The sequence below is a fragment of the Carassius auratus genome, chromosome 16, assembly GCF_003368295.1.
Source record: "Carassius auratus strain Wakin chromosome 16, ASM336829v1, whole genome shotgun sequence".
Taxonomy (NCBI): domain Eukaryota; kingdom Metazoa; phylum Chordata; class Actinopteri; order Cypriniformes; family Cyprinidae; genus Carassius; species Carassius auratus.
In genome coordinates this window covers 12,971,326-12,989,293 of record NC_039258.1, presented here as the reverse complement: position 1 = coordinate 12,989,293, position 17,968 = coordinate 12,971,326, and the positions used below count along the sequence as shown (strand labels likewise).

Genomic DNA, 17,968 nt, shown 5'->3' with positions numbered 1-17,968 from the left:
GCTGGATATCAATCCATATGAATACAGTGGTTTGATCCGAGTCTTCTGAGGAAACACAATCAAACTACTATATAATGAAGAGATTTAATTGAGGCATTTATTAACAAATAAATGTACATTTATCTCATCAAATATAGTAAACAAGCTCATACGAGTTACTTGACTCACAAGAACTATTGAGTTTTGTTCTCACATATAACACAAGCATGTTTAAAATCCATCAAGTATGAATGAGATTTGTTCTCATGCATCAAGCTAGTAATTTTGAGCTTCTGTGTTTCTTTGATGAACTCCATGTAGGTGTGTTAATCAATGTTAAGAAGTTATATTGTCTCTTTGGAAGACTTGAATTAAACTTCTTTATTCATATGAATTACTTTTACACTGTTATGAAGTTTTGGGTGAATTTGAATGTAGGGACCAAAATCCCTGTGTTAGATTATAATATCTTCATCTGTGTTTAAAAGATGAACGAAAGCCTTATGGAAAAGAGGGTGAGTAAATGATGACACATTTTTGAGTGAACTATCACAGAAACATACAGTACAACTACTAGTTTTGGAAGCCAGCAGGAAAACCCATTTCATCCTTAAAATGATGTATTCACATTACGGAGTTGCATTGCAGTATTATTTCATTAACTTTAAGTTCAGAATTTAAATAAAGTCAGGACATCGTTCTGCTGAAGAGTTAAAGCATGCATCTATTATTAATAAATGTACTTAAACCATCAAGAGTTCTTTAGCTCTTTTTGGATCACACAAAGGTGAATAGAAAGCTGGTTTCAGAAGGCAGTGGGCATGTGGTGATCTATTTCACACACTGGAGTAGCAATGACAGCTCACTAATGTGGCCTTTGAACACACAGAGAGCCATAAAATCATCCAGCCATTCAGTATTACTGAAATACATTCCCTTTTGATTTTATATGTCTCTGTTTGTCAAGAGAGGTTCACATTGCAAAAAAAAAAAAAAGCCTCTCTGTTAAATGTCATTGATCAGTCTGGAATTAGACATTTTTAGGTTGCTAAAAAAAAAAAAAAAAAGATATTTGATGTGTATTTAGAACTTAATTATATTACATATAGATGTTACATAATGACAGTCCATGAATACTGTATAGTAAAATAGTCTTTTTCTGTTTATTGCAGCATGTTCTCCTCGCCTTCAAATTCATCCTGGCATTCGTCATTCCAGATGTTCCTAAACATATCCAAGTCAAACTAGCCAAGCTGGAGTTTGACTCCCTAGAAGCTCTTAAGAAAAGGGTGAGTACACATTTGTGCATGTGCACATATCTATTGCATGCAAACAGGAAATGTGACAGCCTATATGACAGGCCCTGTCAGGAAGTACTTCAGTGCAAACAGTATGTGCCTCGGTGGGCTTCACAGAGTCAACAACACATATCTGCGTCAACATAAGTGTTGATGCGGCAACCATTATCTTTCGGCTCAGAAGAGGCGAGAGCAGCATTAACATGCGTTCTGATCATTAAATGATCCGGAGAGACCTTTGTACATGCTGAGATGCTCTGCTGACATACAGAGTGTGTTCAGGTAGTGTTTGCTAATGAGGTTTAGCTATTTAGGCAGATGTTTATCAGCTCGTATGCGGCATAAGAAGTAGGTCACTCACAAAGAAACACATGCAGCAGTCCGCCCAAGCAGACTTAATAATGAGAGGGAAAAATAGTTTTCCTCAAAAGACAAAGGATATGTTTGGAATAAAATACTGACATATTGCTTGCTCCGAACAGCCTTTCAAACAAAAGTATGTAACATTGCTGTTTTATGACCTCATTGTGTTGCATGTTTAATTCAGCCAGCAGGGCTCAGTTATCATCTCTGATATAAATTTGGTTATTTGTAAATCAATAAAAAAAAAAAAAAAATGAGTTAATAAGGAAATATTAAATTTACACTGTTAAAATATTTATTTGCATAATCACAGTTGATACTAATTTAGATTCATGAGCTTATTTTTGAAGCAAGATGATGTTTAATAATGCATAAATGTTGAGATTTTGCTGTAATTAAAATAAAAGCTATTTATAATAAAAATATACAATAATATTATATTAGCTGCTTGTTGATATTGTAGGTAATAAAAGCATCTACCAAATGTCTTTAATTTGAAAACAGTGGAAACTTAATATAGAAATATTGCAGTTAAAAATAACTGTTCTGTATTTTATGAAAGGATTTATTTTTAGAAGAATATAAAGTTCTAAGAACAGCATTTATTTGAAATAGAGTTTTGTAACAATGTAAATGTAAATTTTACATCAATTTAACACACTAATACAAAGAGTATGGAAATCTTTCTGAAATTTCTGAACAAAAACAAACATATCCAAACAAAAGGAGCCTTAAAAATGTAAATTATGCCATCATTTATGTATATTGTTCTTTTCTCTTGTCCAATGAAAGTCATTGGGGTCCAATGGTTTTAGTATGTACACAAACAGTTGAAATATTCTTTAACATATCTCACACAGTAAATAGTCCACACAGTGAAGAAAATCATAGAGATTTGGAATGACATGACAATGACTTAATTTAATTGTTAATTAAACTTAATTGTAATTCTTAAGGGTATCTATCCCTTTAAGACATCTGTGTATATCTGTAAATTTTACTGTTATTCAGAAGTCAAGGTAGGTGGTGCCAGTGGCAGTAATTTATTGTTTATGGATATGAACCTTACCCTGCCTCAATTAGACTGAAACAGTGATTCACATTTATAACATTCCCCATAATGAATTCAGACAACCGTCTCTCTTCTAAAAAGGAAAGGGTGTGCTCTAATATCTAAAGTATTAATAATGATTCCATACAATGTCTGACAAAGCGACAGCATTGACACGCTTTAACATGATTCATTGGCTTTATTTCTACAGAGACGAACCCTCGGTCGGTAAGTCTGTTGCCATGGCTCTAGTGATATGGCACAGTTGGATTGTGAATGACAATGAGCTGGCGTGTGCTGTTGGCATCCAGCGTTTCCTTAATGTGGCCTTGTGTTTTCTCCTCTCACTAACAGCAGATAAGATGTGTGTGATATGGCCCCCCTTTGCCTCTTAATGCCGTGGATTATAATATTTTCCAGTTAATTTGGATACATGATGAGCACTACTCTAATAGTTTGGGATTTTTATGTGTTGGTTTTAGCAAATCACAGCACTAGTGTGCAATGGTGTAGGAACGAAAAGTAGTGGGGGGGAGATTATAAAATCATCTGGTTTATGAATATCAATTGGTTCTACCTTATTTGCTGAAAAGCAGACCCTGATAAATAAGTGCAAGGGAAAGGGGTTTATAATACCTGGGGAGAGCTATTCATTTGCACTGTCATTTATCTTAAAGGAACACTCCACTTTTTTGAAAATAGGGTCATTTTCCAACTCCCTTAGAGCTAAACAGTTGAGTTGTACCATTTGCGAATCCATTCAGCCAGTCTCCAGGTCTGGCGGTAGCACTTTTAGCTTAGCTTAGCATGTAACTACAGAAGAGTCAGGTTTTAAATAGAAAAAATATAGAAACTCTTTGGTCATTTTTAAATGAGATGCTAACTGTCTTGTCAGATTCAATGATCTATGCTGAGCTAAGCTAAAAGTGCTACCGCCAGACCTGGAGATTGGCTGAATGGATTCAAAAATGGTAAAACTCAACTGTTTAGCTCTAGGGAAGTTGGAAAATTAGCCTATTAAAAATAAGTGGAGTGTTCCTTTTAATGGCAGTTGCTCAGCTGGTGCTGGACCCCCCGAAAGTTTGTGAATTGAATTCTGCCATTTCGTTCATGTGCATTTAGTTTTTTTTAAGGCATTCACCTGAGCTGTAAACGCCATGTGACTAGTTAATCTTCTGCAAATAAGAGAGGCCATCTTGACATCTAGCCTTTTAAAGAGACAATTCATTGTTTACTCATCATCAAGTAATTCCAAGACTATACAAGTTTCTTTTTTTCTTTTGATCACAAAAGAAAATATTTTGAAGAATGTTAATAACCAAACAAAATTAGTTTCTGGTAGTCATTGACTTCCATACAAAATACACAATAGAAAGTCAATGGCTGCCAGCAATTTTGGTTACCAACATTCTTAAAACACACCTACACACCTACACAGCTACACACACACACACACACACACAGACACACACACACACACACACACACACACACACACACACACACACACACATATATATATATATATATATATATATATATATATATATATTTGTGTTCAACAGAAGAAAGATACTTTTTTGGAACTACTTGAGGGTCATTAAATGTTGACAATTTTCATTTTGGGGTAAGCTATCGCTTTAATAGCTATTATAGCTACTATCAATCTGTGAAGTAGAAGGTAAAAAAAAAAAAAGAAGACAAACAAAACAAAAAGCTTTTATGACATTTATTTCATATTTATTGTCTATTATAGCTTGTTTATTTCTCAAAAGACCAAAAGTTATTGATGACACGGCCTGTCCAGTAAATTGATCTCTAGAATGAAAATATCCCGTCTCTTATATCACTGACTAGCAACATGTACCAAATCATTGTTCATTGCTGTGGCATAAATCCTATTGGCTTTTTAAATTAAGGGGAGGAACACTTTAATATGTCCTACAAAAAATATGTCAGCACTCTCAGATCTGGAAGGTTTTTATTATTATTAAAACATTCAACATAATCAATTGCAATTGATATGTTGCTGGGTCAGACTACAAGGCTACATTTGCAGATTGTCACATTTCAATTAATCTTGAACGGCGATTACTTTATAATATAATAATATAAAGTTAACACCGAGATTACGTATATGATCCATATCAAGAGTAAGTACAAGAAAAATTGAAAATATGATTCAGTGTTTAAAGGTAGGGTAGAAGTTGTCAGAGAGGCTAACAATAGCAAGCTTGCTTTGAAATCCTAAGGTCCCACCCTTCCTCGCAAATAATTCATTCTCCCGAGCCACGCAAAACATATGAATGCAGACAAGAGGATAATAAGCATTACAAAAAGAGAAGGTGTTAGTGGTTGAAATCAACACTTTCAAAAGAGTACAAAGTGAATAATATTACAATACGGCTTCCAATCTTGCTCGATCTGCAATAGCGTAATGGAACGCGCTGATTTTATAGCATTTTATAGTCTTACGCCTTCAATTATAACAAACCAAATCACTTATCCTGCATCTAACCCTTAACTATGTAGAGAATGAGTAGTTAAATCTAATTTTTTATGATTGTTCGCTCATTAATAGATCCAGAGGTTTATTCAGAGAGGAAGCCATGAAAGCATAGTTTCATAAAGACTGTGTAGTGTAGTGAAGGATCATCTGTGTAGCTGTGGGAGCGTAGCTACTGAAAAGGGAAGACCATTCTCACAGCGAAATGAAGACGGCACATTTAATGGAATGATGAAGCACTTGGCTGACGATCTGCGATGAAGGCGGGGCTCCATAGAAGTTTCATCCTTCTAACATTTTTTTTTTTTTAATTTAGCAGAGAGACACGGGTTGTAAAACACATTGATTATGTTTCAGGATGACTGAAGACGTGATGTTTCTGGGCTTCTACCCCTCTCATTCTCTCTCACAAACTTCACCTGACACCGGCTCATTCCTCTGCGAGTGCTGGCGGTGCGTCTTCACCAGACTCTCTCTGTCATAATGATGGACGCTAGTGTAACGGAGGCCAGCGAGCAGTGCTGTGCAGGTAAACCTCACTCCCCGATCTCAAGAGACGCACTAGCGACAGACGCTAGTGGCTGTAGCCATTTAGCCTCCTTGTTAGTGCGTCCGCCTCCCATGCCGGAAGACCCGGGTTCGAGCCCCGCTCGGAGCGAGTGCGAGGAGCGTCAGAGAGGACCCGGGTGAGAGGGGTTACATTGGTGCCGTGACCCGGATGGGAGTGAGGTTTAGGGGGGTGAGTGTAACGGAGGCCAGCGAGCAGTGCTGTGCAGGTAAACCTCACTCCCCGATCTCAAGAGACGCACTAGCGACAGACGCTAGTGGCTGTAGCCATTTAGCCTCCTTGTTAGTGCGTCCGCCTCCCATGCCGGAAGACCCGGGTTCGAGCCCCGCTCGGAGCGAGTGCGAGGAGCGTCAGAGAGGACCCGGGTGAGAGGGGTTACACTAGCTAACAGCTTCAATGGCCTCGTCCAGATCGGAAGAGTTCAAAAGTGCCAACTGCAGTTAGACGGCACATTTGGTTTGTGATATAAGACTGCAGGACCTCTGGGAGGTGCTTGGTCCTGTGGTTTGAGAGTGCTAGTGATGAGCTAGCAGCACATGACGCCGTTTAGCTGTGTTTCCATGTGTTCAGCAGCTTGAGAGGTAAAGACAGCTGTCAGGAGAAAAGCCTGCCCTGCTCTAGGGCAAAGGGACTCTGAAAATAGACGGCACTTTCAGTGGCAGTGGAAACCCCCTTTTAGTGGCCAGCGTTTGGAAAGGATCCGGGGTGAACTTCAGGAAAAGGCCAAGCTGCCAACACTATCATGGAACCATTATGGCAACTGGCGATTTAAGTCTTTCCGTTTAGCTGAATGAGACCTTTTTAACCCGTAACAGCCGTATGAGTGGCTGATAGGAAAATAAAACAAAAAAAGAGGCTGTCAGTGAGGATCAGACGTGATCTTTTTTGTACATGAAGGGAAATGTTTTGGAACCATCCATGTGTTAATTCACATTTGTATATTTTCTCACTTTAACGTCAATAATTGAGCTCGATCCTTGAAAAGATGTTGGTGTCTACAATTTTCAACCATGGGTGATCCATAAGTAGAAAGTTTAAAGTGTTAAGAGCTGTTTTTCCCTTTAAACGGCAGCTTGTATTTTGCATGCATGCTTAGTCCTGGGTTTTAATTTGCTTCATTTTAGAACTGATAATAAATGGTTTGCTTTTTCCAACAGATGTCAATTTGTTGAAAGATGGAGTCCACTTATCTAAGAACTCGGGTTGTCAGTTTATCACACTAATTTAATGAGAGTAATTATAAAAATAAATAATGTGATACAAATTAATGTAATTAATCATACCTCCTGTCCCTTGCGTAAATACCAGATTACAGATTTCTTTTTACCTTCGGAGCAATTCAAGCTTGAATTACCACCTATAGTGAGTCTGCGTTCAGCACAGACCACCTGATACTGCACCACACTTACCATGTTAACTGAAGGTCAGATGTGTCTAATCCTATCCTGAAGGGCCAACATCCAACAGAGTTTAGTTTGTCCAAACATATCTGCCTGGGAGATTCTATTAATGTTGAAGACCTTGATTACTTTTGGTCAGGTGTGATTAATGGAGGTTGAAGCTAAAGGACAGGGGCCAAGCAGGAGCAGAATTGAACACTTGTAAAAGTTGTGATCAGATGAAAAGTTTGTGGTGGACACCTTGGGACATCATAGATGATAAAAAAAAAAAAAAAAAGTTAAGACAAAGTTATGAGTGTGCCACACAGGACCGGACCTTTGAAAATGTTTGTTTTGGTTGCACAGGGGCAGCTGTGGCCTAATGGTTAGAGAGTTGGACTTCTAACCCAAAGGTCGCAAGTTTGAGTCTCTGTGCTGGCAGGAGTCGTAGGTGGTGGGGGAGTGTATGAACACTGCTCTCTTCCATCCTCAATAACCACGGCTGAAGTGTCCTTGAGCAAGGCACTGAACCCCCAGTTGCTCCCCGGGCGCTGGATCTATAACTGCCCACTGCTCCGGGTGTGTGTTCACAGTGTGTTCACTGCTCACTGCTGTGTTTGTGCACTTGGATGGTTAAATGCAGAGCACTAATTCCTAGTATGGGTTACTAGTAACACTTTTTAGGGTTTTATCTTGTACTATACACTTAAAGGGGCCAAAAAGCTATAGTTGTCAGATCCTGTTTTGCACACCAATGGACCAGTTTCTGATTAGTCAGAGGCTCCGGGGTACTAGCCTCTTTGGCCTGGTCCAAAATCCAGTTCTAGTGCCAAGGAATGTTGATAGCGTGATGGACTTTGTAAGATTGAGTCTGCTTTCGCATCATTGCCTGTCCACCATCTCAGGAAGTGGAACAAGCCAGCCGTCTGAGGCAATCTGTCAACTTGCTGAAGTCCACGAGAATGTGACATGTCCCATGTTAACCTTTAATGGTGTTAAGCAAAATGAAGTCAAAACTTTTAATACAGCCAACATTGCAGTGCTGCAAACTTTGAGTCCGATTTTGGACCCAAATCACCCTTGGTTTTTTTCATAAATGATTAGGCTGTATAGACGATATCTTATCAATGTGACTGTACACGGCCATTCAACCTCTAATGATTTATTGACCCTGAGTTTGCACTTGAAATACAGTACAGTTGTTAACATGAGTGATGATGGAATTGCAGAAGCTTCAAATCTTTTAACCCACCTACTTCTAACATAATCAATACTGACAGGTCCTGTTAATTATCTCAGTTTGCCCATCAGGGCCTTCCTTGTAATCCAGAATATTTGTTCCATTTCGGTGCACGTCAACCACCTTTGTTTGAACACATCAGATCTCACTTTAGTTACTGATAATTCAGCCCACCTGAAGCAAAGGGAGTGTCTCCTGAGATGAGTTTCCACAAATCCAGTCTCTGTGAGCAGCCAAGAAAGATTGACTCACTATGTGAACAAATAGTGTTTTAGAGGAAGGACATTTTAAAGAGGCAATCCTCTTAAATATACAAAAAAACAAATAGACTGGAATGAAATCCTATGCATTCATACTTAATTGTGAATTACCTAACTTAGTTAATCCGAAGAATGGAATTTGCATGCTTTTAACATAATAAACCATTACTAAAATGCTGAGGTACCATTTGCTACATTCGTGTTTGTAGGTAAGTTCTTTTAAGCATTTCAAGAACATAATAATAATAATAATAATAATAATAACAGTAAGTAATACTTTATATATACCCATTATATTTGATTGAGATTATATATGTAATCATTTAATTCCATTGTTTTTCTTGGGGGAATAAAAGGATTAGGAGATTTCAGTGGAGGCCATAGTATGAGAACTGTTGTGTAGACCTCTTTAATTATTGAATGAAGTTTTTCTTTCACCACATTTGAAGGGCCTCTATATCTTGTACCTAGTAATAACCATTGTGCAGTTTTCTCATAGAGGAGAGCAGAGCTCAGTCTCACTGAACTTATACATAGAGAACCACAGAGTCAGCAGCTCCGGCCCTATTGATCTCTCGTTTGGATTAAAAAATTAATTGCACCTAACACTTTTTCAGTGAGAATGTAATTTGCTCTGGTTCGCTGCAGGCAGTGAAACTAATTGATTAAATGAAACTCTGCATAGGCCATAGTCAGGGAGTTGTGGATGCTGCAGAGAAAAACATCTGTTACGGGTAGATGGGTTCATAGTGTTTGTCTTTTAGAAAGATTTAGTAGCTTTCTGTAATGTTCTTTAATTGTTAAAAAGCTTTTCAGAATATAGCAGCATTCCTGCTCCCCTCCATCTCTGAAAACCCAGTGTGACTCATTTAAAACACAGTCCTGCCTGGGGCTGTGTGTACGCTGAACTAAGATCAGTTTCCGCCTTTTATAAGCCAACGTGTAAGACTTCTTTAGACCAGGGAGAACTGATGCTAAATCAGTTCTCTTACATGATGAATCCTGAAAGATTATGAATATAAGCCTTGGTTATTTATGTTACATCTCCTATATAAGAGATTATATGGATGAAGGGGGAACATACCCCAGAGTAGAACATCATATTTTGTGACCATTTGTACACATAGATCCTAGATATTCTTTTCACCCTCTGTTCATCTGTTATTTTGGTCTAGGTTCCCAAGTAAGTTCTAACATTAACATTTTGATACTATTTGTCTTTTCAGAAAACATTGGAAGATACGGAGACCTGAAATACGTGGAATAAGTGACGGGTGACGCCAACACGACGAAAGTACTCAAGGTGTACACATGCTGTAAACGATCTAGTATTATATTTAACTGACTTCGACTTTAAATATGCACTCCTCGCCAAGTTATCCACACAATGGCTTATTGATGCTGTACACTTATGAATAAGACATGGTTTTAAGACAGTTTTCCTGTTATTGAACTTGCACGCGTTGCTTTATTATTTCTCTATATCAATTAAACGGTTAATGGTATAATGAGAGGATCCAATTGGTGCATGATGGGGTCAAAAAACAAGGTTGATTTGGTTGTCAAAGTACTTTATTTTTATTCATGATTGTCTGAAAAATGTTTTAAAGAGATGATTAGAAGAAATATATCAGACATTGGGCCTAAAAAAACAAAACGAAAAAATGGATATAATGTCAATTTTGTTTCATTGTTGGTTCTCATTCACTCTATGTTCTACCAAAGACAAAGCAGTGCCTTGAAACATCTCTGTATTATTTTTAACTCTTATGGCTTTTGTTTACAGATGTCAGGCCACTTCACCCTGTACTGTACTTGAATTAAGCATATTCAATATTGTCTGCCTGAAAATAAACATTTTAAATACCCCTTCATTGCTTGGCATGAGATGTTTGTGTTTGGGACATTTTTGTCATTTATCAGATTTAAACTCCGATGCTGCATTACCAAAAACACCAAAATAAACAGTTCCCCATCTCTTCAGACTTTAAAATATCAGCAATTCAGTAACCACGTTTTCATTTTGTGATCAATGTCCATATTCTGTTTAAGCAGAAGGCTTGATATAGAGAAAGATAAAACTTTTTTTAAGACTAAGGTTTTAGGAGCCAAACAAACAACTCCCTGTGTCTTCACACTTGATGTTTCCTGAAGCTGAGGACTGAGGGCAGTGTGACTAGCCATCTTACGACTCATTCTAATTAAAGAACAGCTTGTCACACTTTCTGACAGTGAAGCAGTCTCAGCGGTTTCCATTGACAATATGCAGAACGTGTCTGTGTGCTCGCAAGGTGCTCTACTGACAACAGCAACAGTGTATTCGACCATGAAGCTGAAGCTGGACATGCACTTGGATAAGAAGTATCCCTGAAAAGCTCTTGGTTATTGAAGACGCCTTGGCAGCAAAAGCGGGCAGTAAATTAGGAGCAAATACCTTTCAGCAGCAGGGGCTTGTGGGCAGCGGTACTTTGTCAAGTTTAACTTCTTTCGACATTGTGTCCAGCGAAACTCTGAACCATCATTTCTTTTATTGTATAGAAAGCACTTTGATGTGAAATATTATCATTGCACTTCCATTATGTATTTTGAAGTAAAACAAACTATTAAATAAGAAAAAAAGTAGGGCTCCAACACAAAAAAGGACAAAGGGAGTCCAGGTTTAAAGACAACATATTTCACATTTAATTCTGGACATCACCATAGCTATATGTAACTTTTAAAGACAAGTTTCTGCAACAGAACATTTATTCGTTTTGCTTTTTCAAAGTAGTTTTTCTCTTTTTTTCTTCTTTTTTTTTTTTTTTTTTTTGTAAGCCAGTACATGGTTTGGTCCTGTAACATTTTGTGGTGGTTCTTTTCGTCTGAATGAATGTGGATCAATAATGTCAAACGCACAACACATGCACATGTCGTTTAGCTGTTTACATCAGGGTAGGACAAAGTCAGAGACTGACATATGCATATAGCACTGTTTTCTTTTCAACCTACCTTTCTCTGTTTTTGACACTCATATCTAATAAGGCTATATTACAGCTATGAACAAGAAGTCCAATACTGCATTTCTAAGTGTAGAGCACCATATTTACACCAATATTTACAGAGTTTATTTTTAAAAACAAAAAGACAAAAACAGAAATACTTAAGATAATTTGGGTCAAGTGAAGCCATTTGAAGGATGTACAGGTTTGAAATATAAAAATTAAACAAAATTATATTTACACACAGCTGCAAATTATAGCTTAGCTTATTGCAAATGCCCTTTAAATCTCGCGACCGATTCTTTCACACCTACAGTCCCGTAGAGCTTTGACTTATTTCTATACCAGTCGATGGTCACCCTATGGCCAACTCTTGAAGCCATATTTCCTGAAAGAGTGGCCATCCACTGAATAGAATACATACCATGCATTTTATTTATCAGTTATCAGGTGGCCAGGTGAAAAAAAAAAACAATTTTATCCCAACTATAAGCCAGTTCAAGGCTCACATCCAAAACAGCATTTTAAAACAGCAGTTCTTTCAAAAAATAAACTTTTAAAAAAATATATGTACATAGTTAAAAACATCCCCTAAGGCCAGTCGATTCGTAGACTGGTATATACAGTAACTCAAAGCTGGAAAGTACAAGAACAACAGGGGTTAGATGACAGATTTTATTTTCAGGAACCGAAAAATATTTATTAAGCCAAAGAAGAGTTGTTAATGGTAAAATAATTTCCCTGTTCAAATTTCATTTTAATAAAGACATTGAGAAAGAGGGGAACTGACTCAATGCTATTCTGTTCTACACAAGCTGAACACTGTCGCTGTCTGTGGGTTTGATTTTGCTCTGGCAGAAACAGCATTGTAAAGGCTAATTACCCCTGCTGTGATTTGTATGGTGTTTAAAGTATCCTAATTCTAGACTAATACTTATACCATAGTGCAATTCTAATTTGATAAAAACTAGGATGAACACATATATGTGTGGGTGTATCCACAGTGCTGTCTGGGTTGCAAATTTGGCAAAACATTATTACTTAAGAGAGTATTTATTTCACAGATGGAATTACAACATTTTACCACTTCAGTGTATAAATTACACGCAAATCCCAAATGTTTCCTGAAATATATAAAAAACTAAAACTAAGTGATTTGGTGTGATGTGAATCAAGAACATGGTGAATGTGTTTTAATGTTATTCATATAAAACAATTAAAAAAAAAAAATATTAAATAAAATTATAGGTTATTTGTAGCCTCCTTTTGGAAATGATCCATTAAAAATATCTATTGTTATTGCAACTGATTGTCATTAACCTCAAAAAGTTTATCTATACTGAACATTTCTAAATGGTGACGTGGAAATAGTAACACTTAAGAAAAAGGTGAAAAAGAGTGTGCAAATGGTTATTCAGTTTAAGACTCATCAGACAGCACTATGAAGTAAAAAAAGGCTTAGTTCTTTACTCTCACTATTGCTTTTACTGTAATACCATCTCATTACAATCATATTGGGGCTAAAATTTACAAACACCAGTTGTGGTCGAGTTTCTTTAAGTGCTTATTTTATGAATTGCCATGTTGTGTTCTATCATACTCTTGGTCTTAATTTAAATATCATTTTATTAAAGGTCATTTATTTATACATACAGTTTCCACAACTCTTGACTGATTGGGTGGTGTTTCAACCATGGAATTCATTTTAAGAAAATTTCATCTCAAGGGCTAAAAAGCAAACTGAACAGGACTTGGAAAACAAATATCGAAGTCTAATTGGGCAAATAAAATAAAGATACAAAAAAGAAAAGGATAGCAGCGTGCACTTCATTAAAAACCAATGGGTCCAAGAGGAGAACTTAATAAATAAGTTGTAAGAATGTTTAAGACGACATAGAAGGCAGATTTAAAGGTCAAGTTGGGATCAAGAGAGGTCATAGACAGCTACTGGTGGAGAACTCAAGTCATCATTTGCTACAAATGTGGCAATAGAAACAATCCACTCTGAGAACCAGCCGTGTGATGTGCCATCATATGACCTGACAGCAGCTGGCCTGGGCTGAGGCACAGAGTAGCCCATCCCTGGGGCTTCGCTGGATGTTCACGGAGATGGTCTTTTCACACAGAGGTAGCTGGAGAACATTATTTTTCAAGTTCAGGTTGTTCTCCTTGACCAGGCCAAGTTCATTTAACATGACTGCTGTTTGGTCTTGATAATGCTCCATCGCCCCAATGCCACCATTCAAAGCAGGGTTGATCACTTTGTCTAGACTGTTGTTAGAACCAATGCACATCTTCCAGGAGGACTTCTCCTGGACTTTGACGCTGGACAGGCTCTGAGGATCTAGGATAAACCGTCCACCACCACAACCTCCAGAGCTGCGATGCTGAAACTGGGAACTCAAGCATAGACTCATGAGTTTCAGACTCTCTACCAGTTCCCCAGCACTCCGAGCTGCACTACGTGTCGAGCCAGATGAAGCATTGTTGTTGTTGCTACGGGAACAGCTGGAAGGGCCTCCTTGTCCTTTTGTACTCCCACCTCCTCCACTGCCCCCTCCTGTACTACCACTATTCCCCCCTCCTGGAGGACTGCCCCTGTCTGGTCCTGAGTTGCCTTCCCCAGGTGGTTTGCTCTGTCCTCCGCTACTTCCACCCCCATTGCCCCCAGAGTTTCCAGGTGGACCCTCACTACTGTCCCTGCGGTTCCTGTTGTAGGTGAACCCTGTGTCTTTGTCTAGTCGTCTGCGATGGCTCTCCGAATCATCATCGCTGGTCTCAGAGCTAGAGCAGCTTGAACCGCGGCCCTGACTTTTGCGCCGGTGGTATCGCTTCTGAGCCGTGCCAGGAGATGCGATGTTCATCTTCAACCGGCTGAGCTTGGGTGGAAGACTCTCATCCATGTCAAAGTCATCATCTGATTCACCTTCCTCCTCAAAGATCTGATTGAGCACTGGGGCACTTTTGCGAGATGTAAGCCGGTTGGTGATGGACAGTGGTTTACGGCGTAGGACCACCTGAGTGGACAATGGTGAAGGCTCCTGTTCTTCTTCCTCCTCCTCATCTTCTTCCACCCGAAAGAGGCAGGTTCGTTGCTTGGCTGAAGCGGATGCAAGGGGAGCCACGACCCCAGGTTTAAGAAGGTTTGGGAGCAGGGCAGCAGGTGCAGCAGAGCTGCTGGAGGCTTCGCTAATCTCCTCTCTGCGGCTCACTTCCAGAAGCCCTTTACTGCGGTGACCATTTAGCAGACTCTCTGTACTGCGAGCAGGAGACTGTGGACCCCCAGCATGAGAGATGGATGAAGAGGCTAAGCTGTCCTCGATGTCCTGATGCATGTCGATTTTGGTTGGCCATGACTGCCTGCAATAAAAAAAGAAAAAGGGACACAGTCCTTGATATAAATAACCTTGCCTTAAAAAGAGTACAATTCCCAAAAAACAACCAAAAACAGCATAATGTGGTAACTTAAGCAGATGATAGTCAGTAAAGCTGGACATTGCCATTTGCCTGACTTTTAAAGACAGAAGCTCTCGAGACTGCCTTAGGAAAACAACCCAAATGTTAATGACAGTCCCTGACAAAAGCCAGATTTCCTTCTCGTGCCAAGCACTCAAGCAAGGAACATGGCGATTAACAAGATAACTCGGAATACTTACTGTAACTTGCTTTTATTGTCTTTTCTTATGTTCTAACCTTCCTGCTAGAGTTTCATTTACACAATAGTATGTGCACTTTCAGGCAAGTTGCTATGGAAAGATATACTCAGTTGAGGCTTTGGAACAAAGTAAATTGGTGAAACATGGTTCCAGCACGTCCTCTCCGGTTGCCCTTTCCGCATTAACACTGTAAACCTTATGCTGGTATGAAGACAAGCCAAACAATTCAAACATTGAGTAACCATTTCTGGGACATAATGAAGTGGACTTCAAAATCGGACTAGTTGTGTTTACAGGCCTGATGAGAATGGATCGTAAACATTATCATATCTGTTCATCATTAAAAAAAAATATTTACAGAAATACTGCAATGGTCTAATAAGGTTGTTGCAAATGCTGCTGTCAGTGTAAACGTTGAAAATTCTGCATAATATCAAGAATCAACCTCATACGTCAAAATAACATTCAAGTCAGAATTTATACTCTACTGCTATATTCTGCACTAGGATCAGGAATTACAATTCTGAGTACATACAGCCTATAAACTCTCTCTGTCTATGAAGGGCACACTGTTTAACATGAACACTGCAGTCCTGATCTGGCTTACCTATAGCCAAGGTCGAATTACATGACTCTGGGAAGAATCTGGGAGGCTCAGTTTGCTTTTCCATTCGGTTTATACAGTCTTGTTCAAAATAATAGCAGTACAATGTGACTAACCAGAATAATCAAGGTTTTTCGTATATTTTTTTATTGCTACGTGGCAAACAAGTTACCAGTAGGTTCAGTAGATTCTCAGAAAACAAATGAGACCCAGCATTCATGATATGCACGCTCTTAAGGCTGTGCAATTGGGCAATTAGTTGAATTAGTTGAAAGGGGTGTGTTCAAAAAAATAGCAGTGTGGCATTCAATCACTGAGGTCATCAATTTTGTGAAGAAACAGGTGTGAATCAGGTGGTCCCTATTTAAGGATGAAGCCAACACTTGTTGAACATGCATTTGAAAGCTGAGGAAAATGGGTCGTTCAAGACATTGTTCAGAAGAACAGCGTACTTTGATTAAAAAGTTGATTAGAGAGGGGAAAACCTATAAAGAGGTGCAAAAAATGATAGGCTGTTCAGCTAAAATGATCTCCAATGCCTTAAAATGGAGAGCAAAACCAGAGAGACGTGGAAGAAAACGGAAGACAACCATCAAAATGGATAGAAGAATAACCAGAATGGCAAAGGCTCAGCCAATGATCACCTCCAGGATGATCAAAGACAGTCTGGAGTTACCTGTAAGTACTGTGACAGTTAGAAGACGTCTGTGTGAAGCTAATTTATTTTCAAGAATCCCCCGCAAAGTCCCTCTGTTAAAAAAAAGGCATGTGCAGAAGAGGTTACAATTTGCCAAAGAACACATCAACTGGCCTAAAGAGAAATGGAGGAACATTTTGTGGACTGATGAGAGTAAAATTGTTCTTTTTGGGTCCAAGGGCCACAAGCAGTTTGTGAGACGACCCCCAAACTCTGAATTCAAGCCACAGTACACAGTGAAGACAGTGAAGCATGGAGGTGCAAGCATCATGATATGGGCATGTTTCTCCTACTATGGTGTTGGGCCTATTTATCGCATACCAGGGATCATGGATCAGTTTGCATATGTTAAAATACTTGAAGAGGTCATGTTGCCCTATGCTGAAGAGGACATGCCCTTGAAATGGTTGTTTCAACAAGACAATGACCCAAAACACACTAGTAAACGGGCAAAGTCTTGGTTCCAAACCAACAAAATTAATGTTATGGAGTGGCCAGCCCAATCTCCAGACCTTAATCCAATTGAGAACTTGTGGGGTGATATCAAAAATGCTGTTTCTGAAGCAAAACCAAGAAATGTGAATGAATTGTGGAATGTTGTTAAAGAATCATGGAGTGGAATAACAGCTGAGAGGTGCCACAAGTTGGTTGACTCCATGCCACACAGATGTCAAGCAGTTTTAAAAAACTGTGGTCATACAACTAAATATTAGTTTAGTGATTCACAGGATTGCTAAATCCCAGAAAAAAAAAATGTTTGTACAAAATAGTTTTGAGTTTGTACAGTCAAAGGTAGACACTGCTATTTTTTTGAACACACCCCTTTCAACTAATTGCCCAATTGCACAGCCTTAAGAGCGTGCATATCATGAATGCTGGGTCTTGTTTGTTTTCTGACAATCTACTGAACCTACTGGTAACTTGTTTGCCACGTAGCAATAAAAAATATACTAAAAACCTTGATTATTCTGGTTAGTCACATTGTACTGCTATTATTTTGAACAATACTGTATATGTTGAATCCCCCCCCCCCCCCAAAAAAAAAAAAAAAAAAAAAGCATTTGTCACCCTCTCATGATCTCTGCTGCATCCTGAGGACTCTTCCTCTCCCAACATCTTCCTCTCCTACATCTCTTTCCCACCACATCCTCTCATTTCTTCCACTGCCTGCTCCTTTCAGAAAGCATCCGCAGCCTCACTGCTTTTCTAGGTCAGTCCAAACCAATTTCAGCCTCATCTTTTAAACACATTTGTCACCCAGTGCGGTGCTCAGAGGATGTGCGTGCTGTCCACACACAGCATGGAGAACAGACAGGGATTCTGACATCTAGCAGAGCTGACCTCTCACAACCTCTTACAGTGAATCCTGCCCCTTACTCCACACAGACA

The 17,968-nt window shown here is 38.8% G+C and overlaps 2 protein-coding genes across 4 annotated transcripts in view; one reads left to right on the top strand and one right to left on the bottom strand.

The window, feature by feature from the left end:
- ano10a (anoctamin 10a) overlaps positions 1-10,518 on the top strand; it is a 40,905-nt gene extending 30,387 nt beyond the window's left edge. For 2 of the 3 annotated variants that reach the window (XM_026284156.1, XM_026284154.1), the window contains exons 13-15: positions 1,152-1,268; positions 2,903-2,919; positions 9,871-10,518. In XM_026284156.1, the coding sequence (XP_026139941.1) occupies positions 1,152-1,268; positions 2,903-2,919; positions 9,871-9,922 (186 nt within the window). In that variant the 3' untranslated portion in view covers positions 9,923-10,518. The remainder of the gene's footprint in view (positions 1-1,151; positions 1,269-2,902; positions 2,920-9,870) is intronic. The other variant, XM_026284155.1, reaches the window with a different exon arrangement.
- A 784-nt stretch (positions 10,519-11,302) lies between these two features.
- snrka (SNF related kinase a) overlaps positions 11,303-17,968 on the bottom strand; it is a 49,664-nt gene continuing 42,998 nt past the window's right edge. The window contains exon 6 of the mRNA XM_026284152.1: positions 11,303-14,982. Coding sequence (XP_026139937.1) covers positions 13,653-14,982 — 1,330 coding nt within the window. The 3' untranslated portion in view covers positions 11,303-13,652. The remainder of the gene's footprint in view (positions 14,983-17,968) is intronic.